Source organism: Metarhizium acridum, assembly GCF_019434415.1.
Source record: "Metarhizium acridum strain ARSEF 324 chromosome Unknown scaffold_234, whole genome shotgun sequence".
Classification (NCBI taxonomy): Eukaryota; Fungi; Ascomycota; class Sordariomycetes; order Hypocreales; family Clavicipitaceae; genus Metarhizium; species Metarhizium acridum.
Window position 1 is genome coordinate 535,547 of NW_027094021.1, and position 18,011 is coordinate 553,557.

General features: G+C 52.7%; 7 protein-coding genes across 8 annotated transcripts; 2 read left to right on the forward strand and 5 right to left on the reverse strand.

Annotated features, from left to right (window-relative positions):
• The first annotated feature begins 194 nt into the window (after positions 1–194).
• J3458_011745 (uncharacterized protein) lies at positions 195–2,464 on the forward strand. Its single transcript, XM_007813911.2, has 5 exons — positions 195–791; positions 848–875; positions 925–1,530; positions 1,598–2,230; positions 2,285–2,464. The coding sequence occupies exons 1-5, from the start codon at positions 526–528 to the stop codon at positions 2,336–2,338; spliced, it is 1,587 nt and encodes a 528-aa protein (XP_007812102.1). The 5' UTR covers positions 195–525; the 3' UTR covers positions 2,339–2,464.
• A 192-nt stretch (positions 2,465–2,656) lies between these two features.
• Positions 2,657–4,294, reverse strand: ARG8 (acetylornithine aminotransferase; the record flags this gene model as incomplete). 2 transcript variants are annotated; one of them, XM_066119974.1, is made up of 3 exons in its annotated part: positions 4,074–4,294; positions 3,768–4,007; positions 2,657–3,682 (listed from the first exon to the last, which is right to left on the reverse strand). In XM_066119974.1, exons 1-3 carry the CDS (start codon positions 4,197–4,199, stop codon positions 2,657–2,659), a joined length of 1,392 nt encoding a protein of 463 aa, XP_065975092.1. In that variant the 5' UTR covers positions 4,200–4,294. The 2 variants fall into 2 exon arrangements, with proteins under 2 accessions (XP_065975092.1, XP_065975093.1); XM_066119975.1 differs by having other exon boundaries at positions 2,657–4,007.
• Positions 4,295–4,500: 206 nt separating this feature from the next.
• Positions 4,501–6,379, reverse strand: ATG27 (type II membrane protein). The gene is made up of 3 exons (XM_007813909.2): positions 5,829–6,379; positions 5,168–5,735; positions 4,501–5,102 (listed from the first exon to the last, which is right to left on the reverse strand). Exons 1-3 carry the CDS (start codon positions 6,094–6,096, stop codon positions 4,907–4,909), a joined length of 1,032 nt encoding a protein of 343 aa, XP_007812100.2. The 5' UTR covers positions 6,097–6,379; the 3' UTR covers positions 4,501–4,906.
• A 607-nt stretch (positions 6,380–6,986) lies between these two features.
• Positions 6,987–9,116, reverse strand: J3458_011748 (uncharacterized protein; the record flags this gene model as incomplete). The annotated part of the gene is made up of 1 exon (XM_066119976.1): positions 6,987–9,116. One exon carries the CDS (start codon positions 9,114–9,116, stop codon positions 6,987–6,989), a length of 2,130 nt encoding a protein of 709 aa, XP_065975094.1.
• Positions 9,117–9,186: 70 nt separating this feature from the next.
• J3458_011749 (uncharacterized protein) lies at positions 9,187–10,202 on the reverse strand (the record flags this gene model as incomplete). The annotated part of the gene is made up of 2 exons (XM_066119977.1): positions 9,187–9,797; positions 9,872–10,202. 2 exons carry the CDS (start codon positions 10,200–10,202, stop codon positions 9,187–9,189), a joined length of 942 nt encoding a protein of 313 aa, XP_065975095.1.
• Positions 10,203–10,985: 783 nt separating this feature from the next.
• Positions 10,986–12,669, reverse strand: J3458_011750 (uncharacterized protein). The gene is made up of 3 exons (XM_007813907.2): positions 11,851–12,669; positions 11,591–11,787; positions 10,986–11,527 (listed from the first exon to the last, which is right to left on the reverse strand). Exons 1-3 carry the CDS (start codon positions 12,472–12,474, stop codon positions 11,116–11,118), a joined length of 1,233 nt encoding a protein of 410 aa, XP_007812098.1. The 5' UTR covers positions 12,475–12,669; the 3' UTR covers positions 10,986–11,115.
• A 224-nt stretch (positions 12,670–12,893) lies between these two features.
• Positions 12,894–16,631, forward strand: GCD1 (Translation initiation factor eIF-2B subunit gamma). Its single transcript, XM_007813906.2, has 3 exons — positions 12,894–13,261; positions 13,434–14,792; positions 14,923–16,631. The coding sequence occupies exons 1-3, from the start codon at positions 13,081–13,083 to the stop codon at positions 15,048–15,050; spliced, it is 1,668 nt and encodes a 555-aa protein (XP_007812097.1). The 5' UTR covers positions 12,894–13,080; the 3' UTR covers positions 15,051–16,631.
• Positions 16,632–18,011: the final 1,380 nt, after the last annotated feature.

The following is an 18,011-nucleotide window of genomic DNA, read 5'->3' on the forward strand; positions in this document are numbered from 1 at the left end:
GGCCGCCCCAACTTCAAGGTGAGCCGTCAGATCCGAGGCGCCAACACAGTTTGGTGGTGGGATGCAGCAAAATCCAGTTGTGACCCCTGGCCTAGTCACCAGGGGCTATCGAACCAGGACAAAGAGGGATGATGGACGCAGCCAGGTCACTGCTGGTCGTGCTGAACCAAATCATTATATTGGTCAATTTTATTGTTTCGAACCTGGAGGAACGCAAGCTAGACTTGGCCGCGGGCTGCATATGCTGCAAGAGAGGCCGCACTGCACACACATTCAGGCTGTGTATCGCTGACGTCGAGTGATTAAGCTCCTGGTTGTCTAGGTTCAGCACACGGCCGGAGCTATAACATGTCCCACGTTCCCCTCTTCTAATTGTGTTGAAAATCCTTTCTGGTCCCTCAAACTTCTCCATCTTCCCTATCTAATATCTTCCGCGGCGCGGCTTCTTGAGACCATTTCAATTCCGTTCAAGTCCGCCTTTGGTGCCTTTGTCCATCACCCAGCACTGATCTACCCCACGTCATCATGGTTCACCTCAGTGCCATCAATAAGGACGACAGCGGCAGCGCTGCGAGCATTGCCAAGGACACAGTTGCCCACTTGACTAAAAAGGCCCGTAGTACTTTGAAACTGTCGTCTGAGGAAGATGGCTTCACCACGAGCGTCTACGGTTCTCGCTTCGCTGAGCAGGACTTGCCCAAGCTCACAATGCCAGAGTGTGCGATGCCCCGCGAGATTGCTTATAGAATGATCAAGGACGATCTCAGTTTGGATAACAATCCCAAGCTCAAGTATGTTTGCATTTACAAGCGTGCATAGTACGTCAACATTATTCTAACATCAGCAGTCTAGCGTCTTTTGTCACTACTTACATGGTTGGAGACCTCAACTCCTGGCATACGACATATACTGACTGGCGAATAGGAAGACGAGGCTGAGAGGTTGATGGCTCACTCCCTCTCCAAGAACTTCATCGATTACGAGGAATATCCCCAGTCAGCTGACATTCAAAACCGATGCGTCAACATGATAGGCGATTTGTTCCATGCTCCCAGTGGCAGTGCCATTGGTACATCCTCTGTCGGTTCCTCCGAGGCCATCATGCTGGCCGTGTTGGCGATGAAGCGCCGCTGGAAGATTCGCCGCCAGGCCGAAGGCAAAAGCACTGAACGCCCCAATCTCATCATGTCATCCGCGGTCCAGGTGTGCTGGGAGAAAGCTACCCGCTATTTTGAGATTGAGGAGAAGTTCATCAACTGCACTCCGACACGCTTTGTCATTGATCCTGAGGAAATGGTGGCCAAGTGTGATGAGAACACAATCGGCTGTGTTCTCATTTTAGGTACTACTTACACTGGTGATTATGAAGATGTCAAGGCGGTGAACGACCTGTTGATTGAGAAGAACATCAATGTTCCTATCCACGTGGATGCTGCCAGTGGTGGCTTTGTCGCTCCATTTGTCGTGCCTGACCTTGAGTGGGACTTTAGATGCGAGAAGGTCGTCTCCATCAACGTCTCCGGCCATAAGGTATGCTGATACAATATTACTGAGCCACTCAAACCTTTTTCCTTGCAGCTCTCTAACAAATCAGTAGTATGGTCTGGTCTACCCTGGTGTTGGTTGGGCCATTTGGCGAGCTGCCGAATATCTCCCCCAAGACCTCGTCTTCAACATCGACTACCTCGGAGCTCAGCAGTCATCTTTTACTCTAAATTTCTCCAAGGGAGCATCTCAAGTCATTGGACAGTATTACCAGCTTATACGTCTGGGCAAGCAAGGCTACCGCGCTATTATGAGCAACCTCACCCGCACAGCTGACTACCTTAGCAACTCCCTCGAGAAGCTCGGTTTTATCATCATGTCTAAGCGTTCCGGAGAGGGCCTACCGCTTGTCGCTTTTCGCTTTCCAGGACCTAATGAAGGCGGTCGCGAAGACCGCCACTACGACGAATTTGCCCTGGCTCATCAACTCCGATCCCGAGGATGGGTTGTTCCCGCATACACCATGGCGCCTAACACCAACAAGATGAAGATGCTGCGTGTTGTTGTTCGCGAAGACTTTTCCCGCAGCAGATGCGATGTCCTGATTAACGATATCAAGCTCTGCCTCGGCATGTTGGAGGAGATGGATCGAGAGACGGTCAAGCGACAGGAGGAGTACATCAGAACCCATTTGACGTCCTCTGGACGAGCTCAAGAATCTATTCACAATCCTCAGCATTTCAAAGTATGTCTCATCATTTTGTCTACTTTCATATGAATCGTTGCTGACAATTTGCAGGATGAGGACCACTCCCTTCAGGGCAAGACTGGCAAGACCCATGCAGCTTGTTAATCGGCAGTACTTTTCACACGATGAAAATGAATTAATTTGACTTGCCATGTCATTGAAGCAATATTTAGATTCGCTCTTCGGCAAAGATACACTGCCGTGAAGAGACGCCACTAATATATCAGCATGTTTATGAAATGCAAAGCCAGTTTACGCATTCAAATGACTGCAAACACGTGTGATTGATCACGAGCGCCTTTATCCAGAGTCAGTAGTCAAGGGGGCTCGTAATAGGACGTGCCAGTCAGAAGGCAATTGTATATATACCGCTATACCTCTTTTCCACATAGCAAAACGCCAGCCTATCTGTGACGCACAATGCTACCTCGTCGCAGCAATCGCATCCTCCAGAATCTGTAAGCCCTGCGCGATCTCCTCATCCGCAACCACGAAGCTTGGCACAAAACGCAAAGTATTCGTTCCCGCCGTAATGACCAACAAACCCCTCTCCCTCGCCGCCTTGACAATAGCACTAGGATCCTCCGTCAGCTGCAGGCCCAGTATCAGTCCGCGGCCCCTAACTTCCGTAATCAACTCCGGGAACCGCTCCTTCAACTTGGCAAACCCATCCTTGAACAGCTTCGACTTTTCAAGAACCCCCTGCTGTAGTGCCGGGTCAGAAAGCCTCTCGACGAGGTAATGCGCCAGCCGACACGCCAAGGGGTTCCCGCCAAACGTAGTGCCGTGGTCGCCAACCTTGATCTTGTCGCTCACAAAGTCGTTGACCACAACCGCACCGATCGGGAACCCGTTGCCCAGGGCCTTGGCGCTGGTAATAATATCCGGGTGCGCGTCCCTGGGCAGGCTCCCATGCGCCCAGAGGCTGCCCGTCCTCCCCATACCGCACTGAATCTCGTCGTAGATGAGCACCGCTCCCACCTCGCGACACCTCTTGGCCAGCGCAACGAGGAACTCCTCCGAGGCGGTCATGACGCCGCCCTCGCCCTGGATCGGCTCAACAATGACGCCGCACGTCCTCTCCGTAACCAGGTCCCTGATGCCACCGACGTCGTTGTACACGCCCTGCACGAAGCCCGGGACCATGGGCGAAAACGGCTTCTGGTACTTGGGGTTGTGCGTCGCCGACAGCGCGCCCATTGTGCGCCCGTGAAAGGCGTTATTAAACGACACGACCTCGACCTTGCCGCCCGACGGGTCGACCACCTTGCCCGTCTTGCGGGCGAACTTGATCGCCGCCTCGTTGGCCTCGCTGCCCGAGTTGCACACAAACACCCTCGAGGCGTCGTGCATGCCTCCCGACGACAGCGTCCTTTCAACAAGGAGCTTGGACAGCGCCCCCGTCCACGGGTTGTAGTATAAGTTTGAGGCGTGGATAAGCGTCTTGGCCTGCATGCCCGGAAAAGGGGAACAAGGACTCGTCAATTACACACGACACCGCCTCGGGTATACCAAAGAAAAAGGGGGGACAAACCTGCTGCGTCAGAAGCCGGGTAAACTCAGCATCGCCGTGGCCCAGCGACGTGACGGCTATGCCGGCCGTGAAGTCGAGATACTTCCTGTTCTCAATGTCCCACAGCCACGAGCCCTCTCCCTGGACGAACACGGGCGGCGGCCGCGCATACGTGGCCACCATGTACGGCGCGTGTTCGCCGACGAGCGCCGCCGAGGGCGAGTCGGCGCCCGGGTCGGGATTGGGGAGCTCTGCGTCCCTCTGCGACAAAACCCCCGTTAGCGTCCGGGAAGAACAATCGACTTGTAGGGACCTATTTAGACTCACGGTGATGGTCTTCTTCACGGCGTCGGAGAGGTTCGACGCCGTTGACGTACAGCGCCGCGTGCTCGGGGAGGCGGCCCATGTCCTCGTCCTCAGGGCGAGTTGCCGAACAGGAAGCCTCATGGCCATGCCCTTTTTTTTCCCCCTGGAGCTCCTTTACAATCTTTCAGATGACAAATTCTCGGAAGTTGAGCAATCGCAAACGGCGACAGATGTTGGCGGATGTTTGGATTGAGGTGGCCGCTGGGGGGGGGGATTCTCGGACTGTCGTTGACATTGGATGCCCGCTTATCGATAAGGGATCTCCCTCCGGTGTCGCTGTGCCGCGATGTCGAGTGACTCGGCACGATATGATACGAACTGATAGTTACCATATGGCAGCTTAGAGGTTTGCACGACCCTAGCAAATGCACAAGTGTGCCTTCATTCCCATTTTCTCAACCCCAAAATTTATTATTGCAACATGGTCTAGGAGTGAGGTAACTGATGCTCTTGTGGCTTACAGGCCATGGTAATCATACTGTATTCATATTTTAACCATCCCAGCCAGGTCCATTTACGAGCTTGGTTGTATACAAAAATGATGCTTCCCGTGCTTCATCAATTCTACCGTCGACAAGTCCGCCCGTCAAAGCAGTCTGCAAACATCTCACGCGAGACCGGCGTCTTCATCCCCGTTGCAATATCTGTACAATGTCGCAAAACAATTCTTCCAGTGCGCCCAAAACAAAAAAGCGGCCCAGTCACAGGAAGCCCCCTCTCGACTCCGGCGTTGCTGTAGACTCGCTTGTTTATCCCATTTGTTCCACCCTCTCTAAAGTGTCCAACGAACCCTCCTAGACGGCGCTGTACCCTCCGCGGCTTCCTGTGCCTTGGACAGTGTTCAGCACGCGTCTCGTCCAATCCTTCAGCAGATACGGGATGTCGCGGATGGTGTCACCATGCGGGAGTAGATCCCATCCCCGAGCACCGTAGCGGTTGTAGTTGAGCCAGGAGCCGAAGATGAGATATGCAGCGATGCCCAAGAAGGCACTGCATATACCGTTAGCAGATTGGCAAGGAAAAACGTAAAAGCCAGGGTTGGTTGGACCACTCACACTATGACAAGCCAGGTGAAGAAGCCCCAAGAAGCACTGCTGTCCCCACCGTCACCATTTTTATTGTCATTGTCTCCGTCTCGCTTCTCGCATGCATACTTGGTATGCCAAGTAAGTCGCAGGACATCGGCGTCCTTTTCTGGTCCGTAGCTCTCCCAGAGCAGCGCAGCCTTGTCGGTTTTCAGCTGGTGCTCCGCAAAAGAGTCGTCTTTGTCACCGTCGCCCTCCTTATCGTCCTCTTTCTTGTCCTCACGTCGGCGAAGCTTGGAGTACTTGTCCTCCGACTCCCACTCGCCCTCTGTGCCCTCCTTGTCCGGGTCGCAAAGAAACTCGATAACAGCCTTCTGCTCGCGGCGATCCTTGACAGGCCCATTGAGGGGGTGCTTGCCGCCCTTGAGCACCAGCCGCAAGCCCTGCTTCTTGGAATCGCTGTTTGAATCGCTGCCATTCAACCTCGTCGCTTCGTACTCAAACTGGGACCCGCCCACATTCTCCAGACTGCCGGCGATGGCAGTAACCGTTTCGACCTTGTCAACATCGTCTTGAATAAATCGCGAAATAGCACACACTACACCGGGGGTTTTTTGTCAGCAATCACACTCGACAACAGCCGCCCCGTGTACCCTGCCCGGGTCAGTTCCCACAGGGAGCCACAGCGTACCTCTTGTGCCATTAGGGCACTCCTCCGTGGATTTACTCTTGCCACTCTTCTTCAGCGGCTGGCACACATCCAACGTATAGGTTGTATTATGATGCGTGTGCGTCATCGAGTCGTACTTGGAGGTGACGACAGAATGCGGCCCCTTGAGCTTCTCCAGGTTGAATTTGTAGCCATTAATAAGAATATTTTCGCAGTGCAGCATGGCCATGCTGGACAGAGGTGCCAGCAGGAGAGGCAGCAAGACTGCCGATACCTGTGGCGGATGCATCGGATCTAGTTGGTGATGGAGCGGACTTTCAGGCGGACGAGACGGACGAGACGGACGAGGACAGCGAGGATGCCGACGAGACGCGGGAGGGAAAGCGTACGAAAGGGACGATTGGGAGCGGAGAGTCGGTCGCTATGCAAAGTTCAGAAAGAGAATAGTAAAAGAGAGACGAGAATGCACCACTTTATCCACCTGGAGGCCGGGTGAGATGTGTCACGTTGAGCTGTAGTCTAGGCCAGGGCTGCTGGACGTGGTCGAATCCAAAGTCCAAATCTTGGACGTGACCACTTGAGCAGCTTCCGTCCTTGGCGTCTGGGCGGTTGTGTCATGACGGAACCCTTCTGTGCGTCTGTGGAGAAGACACGTGACCCACCTGTCCGTTCCCCGACACCTTACGTCCAGACCTTGAGGACGGTGAATATGAAATGGCCCAGCTGTGTTACAATAAACTCGTATCCATATAAAATCAACACTTTCGTAACCATGATTCATATTCTAACAATGTATAATGTACAAAACAACCATCTCCACCTTCCAGGTGAAGCCAGGTAAACGCCATGCTGGAGCTAACACGAAAGTACGCCGCCAGTCTCAAATCCATGTGGTCATCCGCCCGCGCCCATTGTTCCGTCTTTCAGTACATTAAGCAAAACCTCAAATCAAATCCATGGGGTATTCAAAGTCCGCGCCCAATTCTGCGGAAGAAAACAAAACAGAAAGACAAAAATGGGAAAATAGTGTGACATCCGGCTGTACCATAAACTCCAGTACCCATCCCCTTTTGGTCAAAAAATGCACAAAAAAAGCCCGCCAGGTGTTTCGTTTTCGTCCCCGTCCCATCACATAGCCTGTCGCTTACTGCGTGTCGTTGGGCATCTTTTTGCATTGTTCTACATGCCTGGGTGTCCCATCATGCCGCCCATCCCTTGCATCGCAGCTTGTTGCTGCTGTTGTTGCAGCATCATTTGCTGCTGTTGTGCTCGCCGTTGTACCATGCTTTGTTGAAGCATTTGCTGCGCCTGCAATAAGGAGGACTGCTTCATCTTATCAAGTGTGTCCTGTGGCACGTTCTCAGCGCTGCCAAATTTGGCGACGGCACCCTGCATCAGGCGAGAATATATCTGCCGAGCATTGATTTGTATCTGGGCTTGGAGAGGGTTGGCGCCCATCTGCTGCGGTTGAGCCTGGCCCTGTTGCTGCGGGTGATGTTGTTGCTGCTGCTGTTGCTGCGCTTGTTGCATTTGCATAGCAGCAAAGGCTTGCATATTTGCGTTGCTACCGTTCATCATCTGTCCGCTAACCTGTCTCTGCATTGGATTATTTATCTGTCCCATTCGTGCCATTTGTTGTAACTGTGCCTGCATCTGCGCTGGCATCTGCCTCATCTGATTGCCTTGCATGTTCTGCTGCAGTTGCGCGTACTGCTGAGCAAACTGCTGCTGCTGCTGGGGTGTCATCATGCCTCCTTGTTGCTGTTGCTGCTGCTGCTGTTGTTGTTGCTGCTGAGCTTGCTGCTGCTGCTGCTGCTGCAACATCAATTGCCTCTGCATCATTTGCATCACTTGCTGTTGCTGAGGTGTCATTCCCTGTGTATTCATACCCGCGTTTGCACCCCCATTTTGCATAGCCGCCATCTGCTGCTGTTGTGCAATGGCTCTTTGCTGTGCTGCCATTTGCGCAAAGATCTGCGGATTGTGTTGGTTCATGCCCTGTTGATTCATCATCATGGCCTGGCCCATTTGAGAATTCTGAGCCATCATGTTGGGAGGCGGGCTAGCCTGTGTCATCCGCGGAGTGGCCGCCATGGTTTGTCGATTAATTGGTGTACCGTGAGGCACGTTAGGCGTCGAGTTGGGCATACGAGGAGTGCCCGAGGGATGACTCTGTTGACTGCCCCTAGCGGACATGTTATGCGCCATGGGTACGGACATCTGACCATTCTGAACGGCAGACGGCGGCCGAGGGGGGCTAGTCGCAATGTTGGAGTTGGTCTGTTGCATAGGCACACTACCGACCATCGGCGAAGACATATTGAGCGGTGTTCCTTGCCGAATCACAGGAGACGAGGCGGCTGCAGCTTGAGACATTTGAGCCGGGAAGCGAGGTTGCGCAGCTCCTTGCATATTATTAGCCATAGCACTTTGTCCACCGACAGGGACCCCATTGGCAATGTTGCCAGCAATACCATTTTGTGCGGGGTGAGCATGCTGCGTCGTCTGCTGGGGCTGGGGCTGGGGCTGGGGCTGCTGCTGTTGAGGTGGTTGTTGCTGCGGCTGGGTTTGGGGCTGCGGCTGCGGCTGCGGCTTCTGCTGCTGTTGCTGTTGCTGCTGCTGCTGCTGCTGCTGCTGCTGCTGCTGCTGCTGAGCCGTCTGCTGGTTTTGTTGTTGCTGTTGGCTCTGTGTCGCAACCGCCGCAGCAGTGCGTGCCGCCAACTGTTGCCGTTGGGCTTCTTGTCGCATCTGGTTTTCCTTCAAAACAGCCTCGCGCCTTTGTCGTTCGGCTTCGGCTTGTTGGCGCTGAGCCTGTACCAACTGCTCCTGTCTCTGAAGCTGTAGACGTCGATCACTCTCTTGTTGTTTGATCTTCTCCTGCTCCTTCTTCTCAGCATGATCTCTCTTAATGTCCTCGATAACTTTGAACCTCTCGAATCTCGGCTCAAACGCCGCTGCATTTGTCTGGGCTTCACCATCAGTGGCGCTGGAGCCTTGAGCTCCAGAGGAATTCCCAGACAGCCTATCATCCAGTACAAGCATGTATCGTTCCTGATCGGCAGCGGCAGCCTCGTCGGCAGCCATTTCCGCAACAGTCCTCTTTCGAGTCTTTGGTTGAGGTGGAGGCTCAGAGTGCTTGGGATGCGCCATTGCCTCCAATAAAAGAATGGTCTCTTCCGCGTTCCGTGTTGGCTCTAGTATCAAGGGCGCAGTTGTTGCCAAGAGGATCTGTCCTTCGGCCGCATATATCGTGCTGCTGTCCAATTCCGTCTTCTCCTTCTTTTGGCGCTTATTTGCGGGAGGTGGCATGCTACTTGCAGTCGGTGTTGGTGGAACGAGGGATAATGGGGTCGATGGCGGTGCAAGCGATGGAGTGTCATTAAGATCCCCTGCCGTCGCCTTTTGGGGTAGTGGCCTTGATCTTGAGATCCGCTTGCAGAGACTCTGGAGTCGGATGCAAGACGGCGGTGAAAATCTTGGGCTTCGCCGCTTCCTTTGTTGTCGTGGACTCCGATGGTTGTGTCGGAGCAGTCACGCTCTCCTTGTCCTTTTCTTCTTGAGGTGACTGCTTTGAGCTGTCGATATCCTTGCTAGCAATCCCATTTTCTGTAACCTGTTCTTCCTTCGGGAACGGTACGTAGGGCGAAGGCGTCAGACATTGGTTATAATTGTGAATTGACGAGGGCAAGACGGCGTTGGACGTCCGTGAAGCCTTGGTGACGGCCTTTGTTGTTTGGGCCACAGATTTGTGATCGTGGATTTGAACGATGAGACATCCATCGTAGAACGGTACCTTGGCTTCGATCAGATATTCTAAAATATCGTGCGGGAGTGTGCGCGCTCTAAGATGCTCTATGAATTTTCCCATTGGCGATTTGTAGGGAAACATTCCATCTTGCCCATCAAACCGGAAGTGGGTAGCGTGTAGGTGGACGACCAAGGAGGGGGGTTTGCCTGCGTGCTTGTTCAAGATATATTGGGAGGTAACAACTAATGATGAGACGCTCTGTTAGTCGACAACGTCACGTCGCAGTCAGATGTTGCAGACAAGGGGGTTTCCGTACCATATGGGAGAGGTCCGTCATCCTTGGCACCAGCATCTATAGAAAACGAGCCAGTACGCATTCCCGCACTGTTTCTCGAATTCCTACCGGCTGCCTGGGATGAGTTTTCGCGGCGCGCCCGATTGACCGGGCGAACAGTGGAGGCGGTTATGGAGCGATCGCTGGCCGAGCTCGGAGCCTGTTTCGCGCTCGTCGGCGGTTTCTTTGCCGACATGGAAGGTGAGGGGGATGAATTCGACGACGCGATACCGTTGGTTTGAATGCCGGGCGGAACTGGTCGTTTTATCTTGGCCGCGCCATTCTGTTGAACGACGGGGCTGGTAGGTACCATGGTGGCTCGCGAATGCCGTCCACGGCTGATATCAGCCGACGCGCGCACAACAACTCTGCCGGCTGAGGTCGAATCGTAATTCGGAAGCCCAATGTGCGGTCATCGACGCACCCAGGGCGGGTTAGGTTGGGTGTCTTTCGACTCGAATGCGTTGCGACTCGGAGGTGGAAGGAAATATGGCAAGGCGATGTCTGATGTCGAGAGTCGAGAGTCGTACTGCGCTAGTGAACTGCGGAGACTTCGATATTTGCGGGCAAAGAGAGATAGAGTGAGTTTGGCCGTGCAGCGCGGCAGAAAAACTCAAGAAAGGGCCCAAAAATGATCCATGAGATATGATCACATAGGATCAACTATTCTGCAGATACCAGGTTATAAGTGAATGACGCTGGCGCAGCGCTTCGCACCCTGTTGATGCCAAACGAATGATCATTGATGTTGCGTTTGAATGCCCATGCCGGTCGTCTCACGCGCAGATGAACGTCACGTGATCCGCCTTGTCCGAAGCACAGTGCTGGCCTCTCCCCGGCCCTTCTTTGAACGCTTTGAATTACCTAGCTGCCCTGGGACTTGGAGCCTCATGTCGAGATTGATTGATAAACAAAGAAATGGCCCATTGCGAAGAATCAAAGTGCTTCGAACACTACCTGAACAGGGGACAAAATCAGTCCGTGCATCGACCATTGAACAAGGTATGAACGTGAGCTGTGCTTTAAAGCTCACTTTTATCCGGGCTATATTCAATGTTCATTCTGCACGGAGTCTTTAGTCACACTAGTGGTGCAATGCTACATACATTGTCAATTTGTCATAAAATAAGTAAAAGTAAGAAATAGACCATACATATACGTAAACTACAGATCTTATTCACCCTTCATGAAATGATTGCCCAACCACCATGTATACCACCGACCCGTCATTCCCTACCCTGGACTCGTCGAGCCCAATCATCATGTACCCGCATGCCATCGACCACCACGACTCCACGCCCGCGTCCGACTCGTTCAGGTCTTTGCCACCATTTCTCTACTTGCTTCCCTGTTTTCTCGGCCTCCGATTCACTATCTGCCAGCCCTCCAGAACCACTCTCAGCGCCAACGACCAGAATAATGTCGTGCCGCAGCCAAGTTTGGAGAGTAGTGATGATGCTGCCATTGTCTCCACTCAGAGACTCCTGCAGGTACAGGATGTCTGGTTGAATGTGACGCAGAATATGAACGTGACCATTTGGCGTGGTGAATGGCAGGATAGTCGTTTCCTTCTCCACCAGGCTAAGAGCCTGGGAATAAACGGCATCGTAGGCCGCATTTGTGTTTGACGGAGCGATGCTGTGTTCATGTTATTAGGAGCTGGCACAAAACCATCAGGCGACGAATGGTGCGGAAGCATACAGAGGGCTCTTGGTCTCTTCGCCAGGGGCTTGGGCTTGATCATGACCAATGTTAGAAAATGATGAGCTCAACGAAGGCGGCGGGAGGTTACTAGAAGTACCATCCAACATGGGCTCCTTTAGATCCGGTGCGTATATCAGGATGTACAACTTGATTTTTGAAAAGTCATTGTGGCGTGGAATGTGGGACAGAATTGACTGTCGTGACCTGTTAGCTCTGCCATAACATTGCCGATCAGAAATGCAGGTGAGTTAGCTTACAGCCAGCTCGTGTGTTCCCCCATCAGATATATCAGAGATCTTTGTATCGGCCGATACGACGATAGCGACAGTCTTCCGGCTCTTCTCCCCGGTGGTGGGGGCGCGACCCTTCTTCGCATCGGCCTCTTCTTGCCATGGATTTTCTCCGTACGCTTTATCCTCTTCACGGATAGAAGCAAGGGCCTTGCCCACAGCAGCGCCAGCGGCAGCCATTCCAGCAGCAACCGTCTTGCCAGTCGAGTCGAAGAAGTGTTGAGGGCTGGGCGTCCTTCTCAACGCGCCAGACATGCGTGCTCCCCATCCCCCCCCAGAAACATCACTGGGAGCCGTAGCTACGCCATAGGATGCAGCATCATCGCCTTGTTGATACTGTCGAGGAGGTTGTTGGGGCCCTCGCGAATCGCGGTTCGAAGCGCCGTAAGGGGGATTGTCCCCGTAGTCAGCATTCTCATAATCCAAGCCCGGCTCGTGGTCAAAGGCATTATCCTCCGCGTCTTCTTTGCGCTGGCTCCATACCCAGGCGGCCACCCCAGCGGTTGCGACTGTGAGGGTTATGGCAAGGGGCACCCAGTGGCTCCAGACACCGCGCCGGGAGGATCCACGGTCGTACCGATCCGGAGACATTTATGCGAAGGAGTGGTATCGCATTGCCTTGAGACTGGCAGACGAGGGCAGGGACGTGCTTTCAAATTCAAGGGCCTGGGCAATATTCGGAGAGATGCAGCACAGTCGTGAGGTGTGGCGCAAAAAGGAAGTTGGTTGGAATGATGCCGCAGACTGAAGATGCGGACCGTTAATAACTGGGACGGGTTTGGCGGCTGGTGGGTGTCAAGGTTAATCTTGTCCAATGTCAACAATGGGGTGGAGCTCCTCTTTTCCGTGCCCAGCAACGCTTGGGTTGGCCCGAGGTCCCAGAGCTACTACGGAGATCGGGACCAAAGATCCGGTGCCTAGTAGTGGTGGGCATCAGCCACACTCAGCCACATCTGCCCCTCGTTCCCACAGCTCGCTCCGGCCAACATAACAATTCTGCGAGGCTATGACTCCTTCTGAAAAGCGTCCTTGAACTCGTCAGGCATCTGATCACGAACGCCCAGGTACGCGGGCACAGGAGGCGAATACCTCTCAAAGCTCAAACTCAACACTTCAACTGAGCCTCATTCCAATTTGACAAGGTGCGTACCAAGCGAAGCACCAACCGACCTCAAACCGGCCAGGGCAACGGTCAAAATGCCCCACGCCATGTCGATGCCCTCAACAGGGCTGCAAGCGCTCATCCTTTGCGGACCGGGATCATCATTTCCGACCTTCACGTCAAATCCTGATGAGAACCCCAAGGCTATTCTACCCATTGCTAATCGTCCAATGGTGTGGTATCCCATTGACTTTTGTCATCGTATGGGCATCACAAGTAGGTCACTTCACTCACACCCGTGTCCTTGCACAGCCAACATACGACACAAGCGTATGCATATGGATATATATATATATATCCACGTGCGTGCGTGTGTGTGCCTGCACCATCTTGCAGTTTCTTGCTGCAATATGCTACATGTGTGTTGCACAAAGCTAATGTCTCTCAGACATCACCCTGATATGCCCTCCGTCAGCATCCAAAGCCATGAACTCTGCATTTAGCATAAACCCCTTTCTCACTGGCCTGCCTCTCCCTAGGCCAGATATCCTCGCTCCGGCAGACTTGGACTACAACACAGGAACTGCGGAAATTCTTCGCCTCCCTGAAGTTCGCAACCTGATCAAATCGGACTTTGTCGTCCTACCCTGCGATCTTGTCTGCGAACTAGGCGGAGATAAGCTCCTCCAAGCATGGATGGTCAAGTCTGCAAGCCTGACTGATCTGCTAGGAGATGGGAACTGCACAATGGGTCACCAAAGCCATCACAGTGGCGGTCTTGGAGTTTGGTACAACACGAAGTCCGGTACGGTCGTCAAAGGCGAAGAAACCGATTTCATCGCCACCTCACCGCTTCCTTCTGGGCGACCAGGCACGCAAAAAGGATCCATTTTCCCCAATCTCTCAAAGCTGGTTTACTCGATGCCTACAGACTCATTGAAAGACATTACAGAAGAAAAGAAGTCATTGCCAGTCCGGCACGCGCTACTCAGGGCACACCCTCGCATCAGGATGTTTACTACTCACCGGGACGCACACATTTACATATTTCCCCGATGGATTCTGGACTTTGTCAAGGAGAATGAACGACTGGACAGCATTGGGGAGGATGTGGTTGGTTGGTGGGCCAAGGCCGGATGGCAAGTCGGACTTGCGGACAAGCTGCATATCACCACGCTTTGTGACACCGCCAGATCCGAAGATGACAACGATTCCACGTTGGGGAGCGTTACCTCACCACCACCTGTCCCAGAAGGGGCAGGAAAGCAATCCACCAAAGGACCTGGCGAAACCAAGTCCACTGGCAAAGATGCCTCCCTGAAATCACCAGCAAGTCAAAGTATCCCTCCCGTCGTCGCATACATTCACTCAGGCGATGGACAAGAAAAACCAGCTATTGTGCGCCGCGTTGATACCGCACAGCTCTTGCTCGCCATATCTCTACAACTAGCTAAGCTGGAGTCCATCGAAGAAGTTGGGCCCGATGCAGCCTCGCCCTTTGCCCACTCGAGAAAAGTGGCATACCCTGAGGGAGTCAAGCCACGAACTACTATTACCAAGCAGGACAGTCTCATTGCTGAAAACGTAACTGTAGAGGAGAAGACGGCCATCAAGGAATCTGTCGTGGGAGCCAATTGTCAGATCAACGAAGGAGCCAAGCTGTCTCAGTGTCTTTTGATGGACGGAGTTGTGATTGGGAAAGGGTGCAAGTTGACAAAGTGTGTCTTGGGCAAGAGATGCGTCATTGGGGACTACTCTGTGCTTACCGACTGTGAGGTTCAAGAGAACTTGATGGTAGAACCACGAAGTAAGTGCTTTCCCCTCTTCGGCCGACTCAGTACTTGTTCCTGTTGCATATGCTTGGTCTTGACGCATCTGAGCGCCGCATCTATGATGGCCGTTGAGCCTGTGTCATCATACTAACAAGGATTTTGTAGCCGAGGACAAAGACAACAAGCTCATGAGCTCGGAAGGCCTGGAAGCAACGGAAGCCGAGATGAATGAAGTCCTACAGGATGTAGACTGCGATGTCGCAGCCGTCACAGACGAAGCCGTCCAGGATTAGATCAACCAAAGTGGTTCGAGGCACCAAAAATAGTTAAAAAAAAAAAAAAAAAAAAAAAAAAGAAAAAACGGGCACAAAAAATCCCAACATCTATTTACAAGAACCCTGACCCCGACGTGATTACCCCACTTATGGCCTTTGTTCAACAGTCCTGAGAAACTAATCACCTTATACCAATTTGCGACCCTGGTGCTGCAATATATCCTACCATGTGGATAGTAAAAAAGGCATGTCTGTCACGTTCAACACTGCAGCTGGGCTGTGCCAATATGCCAATCCTTTTTGGGGAAGGGATATTGGGATGCACGGATATCTAATTCCCTTTCGTCCCTGCAACGAATCGAGCGAAGGAACACACACACACACACACGCACACACGCACCCCCCCCAAAAAAAAAAAGAAAAAGAAGAAAAAGCAAGCGATAACTGTGATCAAACCGGGTGGAAGTTCACTAATCAGTGTTGCCTCGTTTAGGCCTCGGTTCCGGCAAATTTGACTATGTCGTACTGCAACCTATTATCGCTCTTCTCGTATGGTGTTTAAGAATGTTGGATGACCCGCCACCAGGTGGTAGTCAAAGTGCCTTTGCGAGACGAACATGTCAGTACCCAGAGGAAGGAATACAAAAAAAAAGGATACCTGTCTACTCCGTACCAGAATCCTGGATCTATCTAGATAATGCAGGGTTCCTCGCGCGCGGTGGAGAACCAGACACCGGACACCAGTCAGTGTCGGCACCTTTTGTCGGTCGAATATGCCAGAATAGGAGGACCTGGATAGGGCTTTTGCAGGTCTCGACCAGATAACGAAACGCTTGGCAAAAAGAAGCCAGAGCGACACTGACAGCGACCAAAAAAAGAATGATAGAACGTGCGGTAGGCAGGGTCATGCGGTGTACGACGACAGATTGAACGGGGGGTGTTTTTTTTTTTTTTTTTTTTTTTTTTGGCCTTCATTCACTGCTTTGGTATTCTTCATGGTGACATGTCGTGTGATTGATTGGGGAGGAGTGTCCGCCAAGCCAGCTAATCCGATGTTTTGCTAGACGGGTGGCAGGGACAGGACCAGTTGGAGGATGCAAAAATATCCAGAGCTAGCGACCTTGTGCTTGTCGATAGTCTTGGTTGAGCTATAGGTGTCAAAGTTGAGTGTCAAATCTGGCGATTGCCCACCATCCCCATCCCCCATATGCAACAAACACCAGAGAGCGTCAGGGAAGATTGATTTGCGCACGTGCGAACTGTTGTCGGTGAGCAGGACCGGCCAGTGGTATTGTTGTATTGGAGTAGGGATCATGGTCTTTATTGATGCCGTCCCCGCCCGTCTCCCGGTGGGATTTCCCAGGATCCAATGTTACATCGAATAGAGACGATCAAGGCGGATGAGTGGCTGTCCAGTTGAGGCCAGAGGCTGGAGAGAAATTGGGATGGGATATGGTCAGGTATATGTGGTGGTGGTAGTGGTGATGATGAAGAAGAAGATGATGATGATAGTGATGATGTGGTTGCGGCGTCGACAGGCACCAGACCCGATGAGTTAATTCATGTCTCGGATTTTTTCAGAGTCTAATTGGAGCTGGCCCACGGCATCTTCAATTGCCAGACAGTTCTGCCCATGGGCTTTTCTTTTCAACTCCGGTTCTTCCCATGGTCTTTGAGCTTTAACACTAATATTGGATCCCCCATCGCGGCAGTCTGTCCGCATTCCCGATGGGTCAAGAGGGCGTACTCGCTACAATAGTCCAACCCCCCCCCTTCTCCTCTTTCTCTTACCCCTCCTCTCTCTCTCTAAACCCTACCCCTTACGTTTCACAGGAATTCGCGTTCCTGGATGCTGGGCTGGGTAAGGTTGGTCATCTTGGCGACTCTATTTAGCCGAGTGCTCCGTATCTTTTGCATGCATTGCACTACAACTAACCTTGTGCACACACACGCGCACACACTGCGGTGGGTGCACGACATGACCCCATGCCCATGTTAGGCCGGGCCGCACCTTGGAAGTGGGTAGAGATGGATCCTAACTGCGGCATTGCCGCTGCTCGCTGATCCTTTCCCACCGATGGGCCGCAGTGAAAGTGCGAATGGACAGCTGGAGAGGTCTCCTCTGCAACATGACGTTTTTGCATCCCTGGATTGCCTTTGCTTTCCCCTGCCTCGCTGCAGCCTTTGGGAAACTGATGGTTCCTGTCAAAAGGCTTTCCCACCACAAGTACCGCGGTATGGGACCACTTGCCGGACTCACCGTCAATGGTCTATATCTTTGGACCCAACCTCGATCTTTGGCCAGTCATGAGGGCGGAAACCCTGGAGCTCTGGACCCTGGTCATGGCACCCAAGCCATGGGCAAACTCTATTGTGCCGATTCGAAACGTTTCAACACAATCTTGCAGCGCCACCAGCCGCATTCAGGTCCGACTTAACTCTGGGTGAAATGTCGTCTTTCAAATGGTGAGCGTCGGCAGGCTCGTTTTGCCTGCAGTTATTCAGCCTCCGTCTGCTGGCCGCCAAACCGTAGCACCGAACCGTAGTACTTGTATTGCATCAATCATGTATAATGACCCGGTCCGCATCGGCGCGGGATCCTTCTTTGGGCTCCTCAATGAGCCGCTTTGGAGAACTGGAATGCAATCCCACTAGATATCCTTCTCCTTCTAGCAAGTGGCGTAACTTCGCTGCGGCAAGTGCCTCGTTTGTTTTTGCCATCACCAGTAACCAACTTTTCCTTCGTTTCTGGAATCGAGAGATAATCAACAACTACTTGGCCACGGATTATTCCACCAGCTTCCGAGTGGCCACGCTTGACTGACAACTGAGCGGGTATCCATCAGAGTGACATTTTCTTGCAGCTGTACTCCGTAGAGATGGTGAATCATGTCTGATAGGTGCATTGACGCTGAGTAAAAGTATTACTTGGCGGGCCTGGCCTTACGTGACGTCGGCTGCTTCATCGTGTCCCGTGCG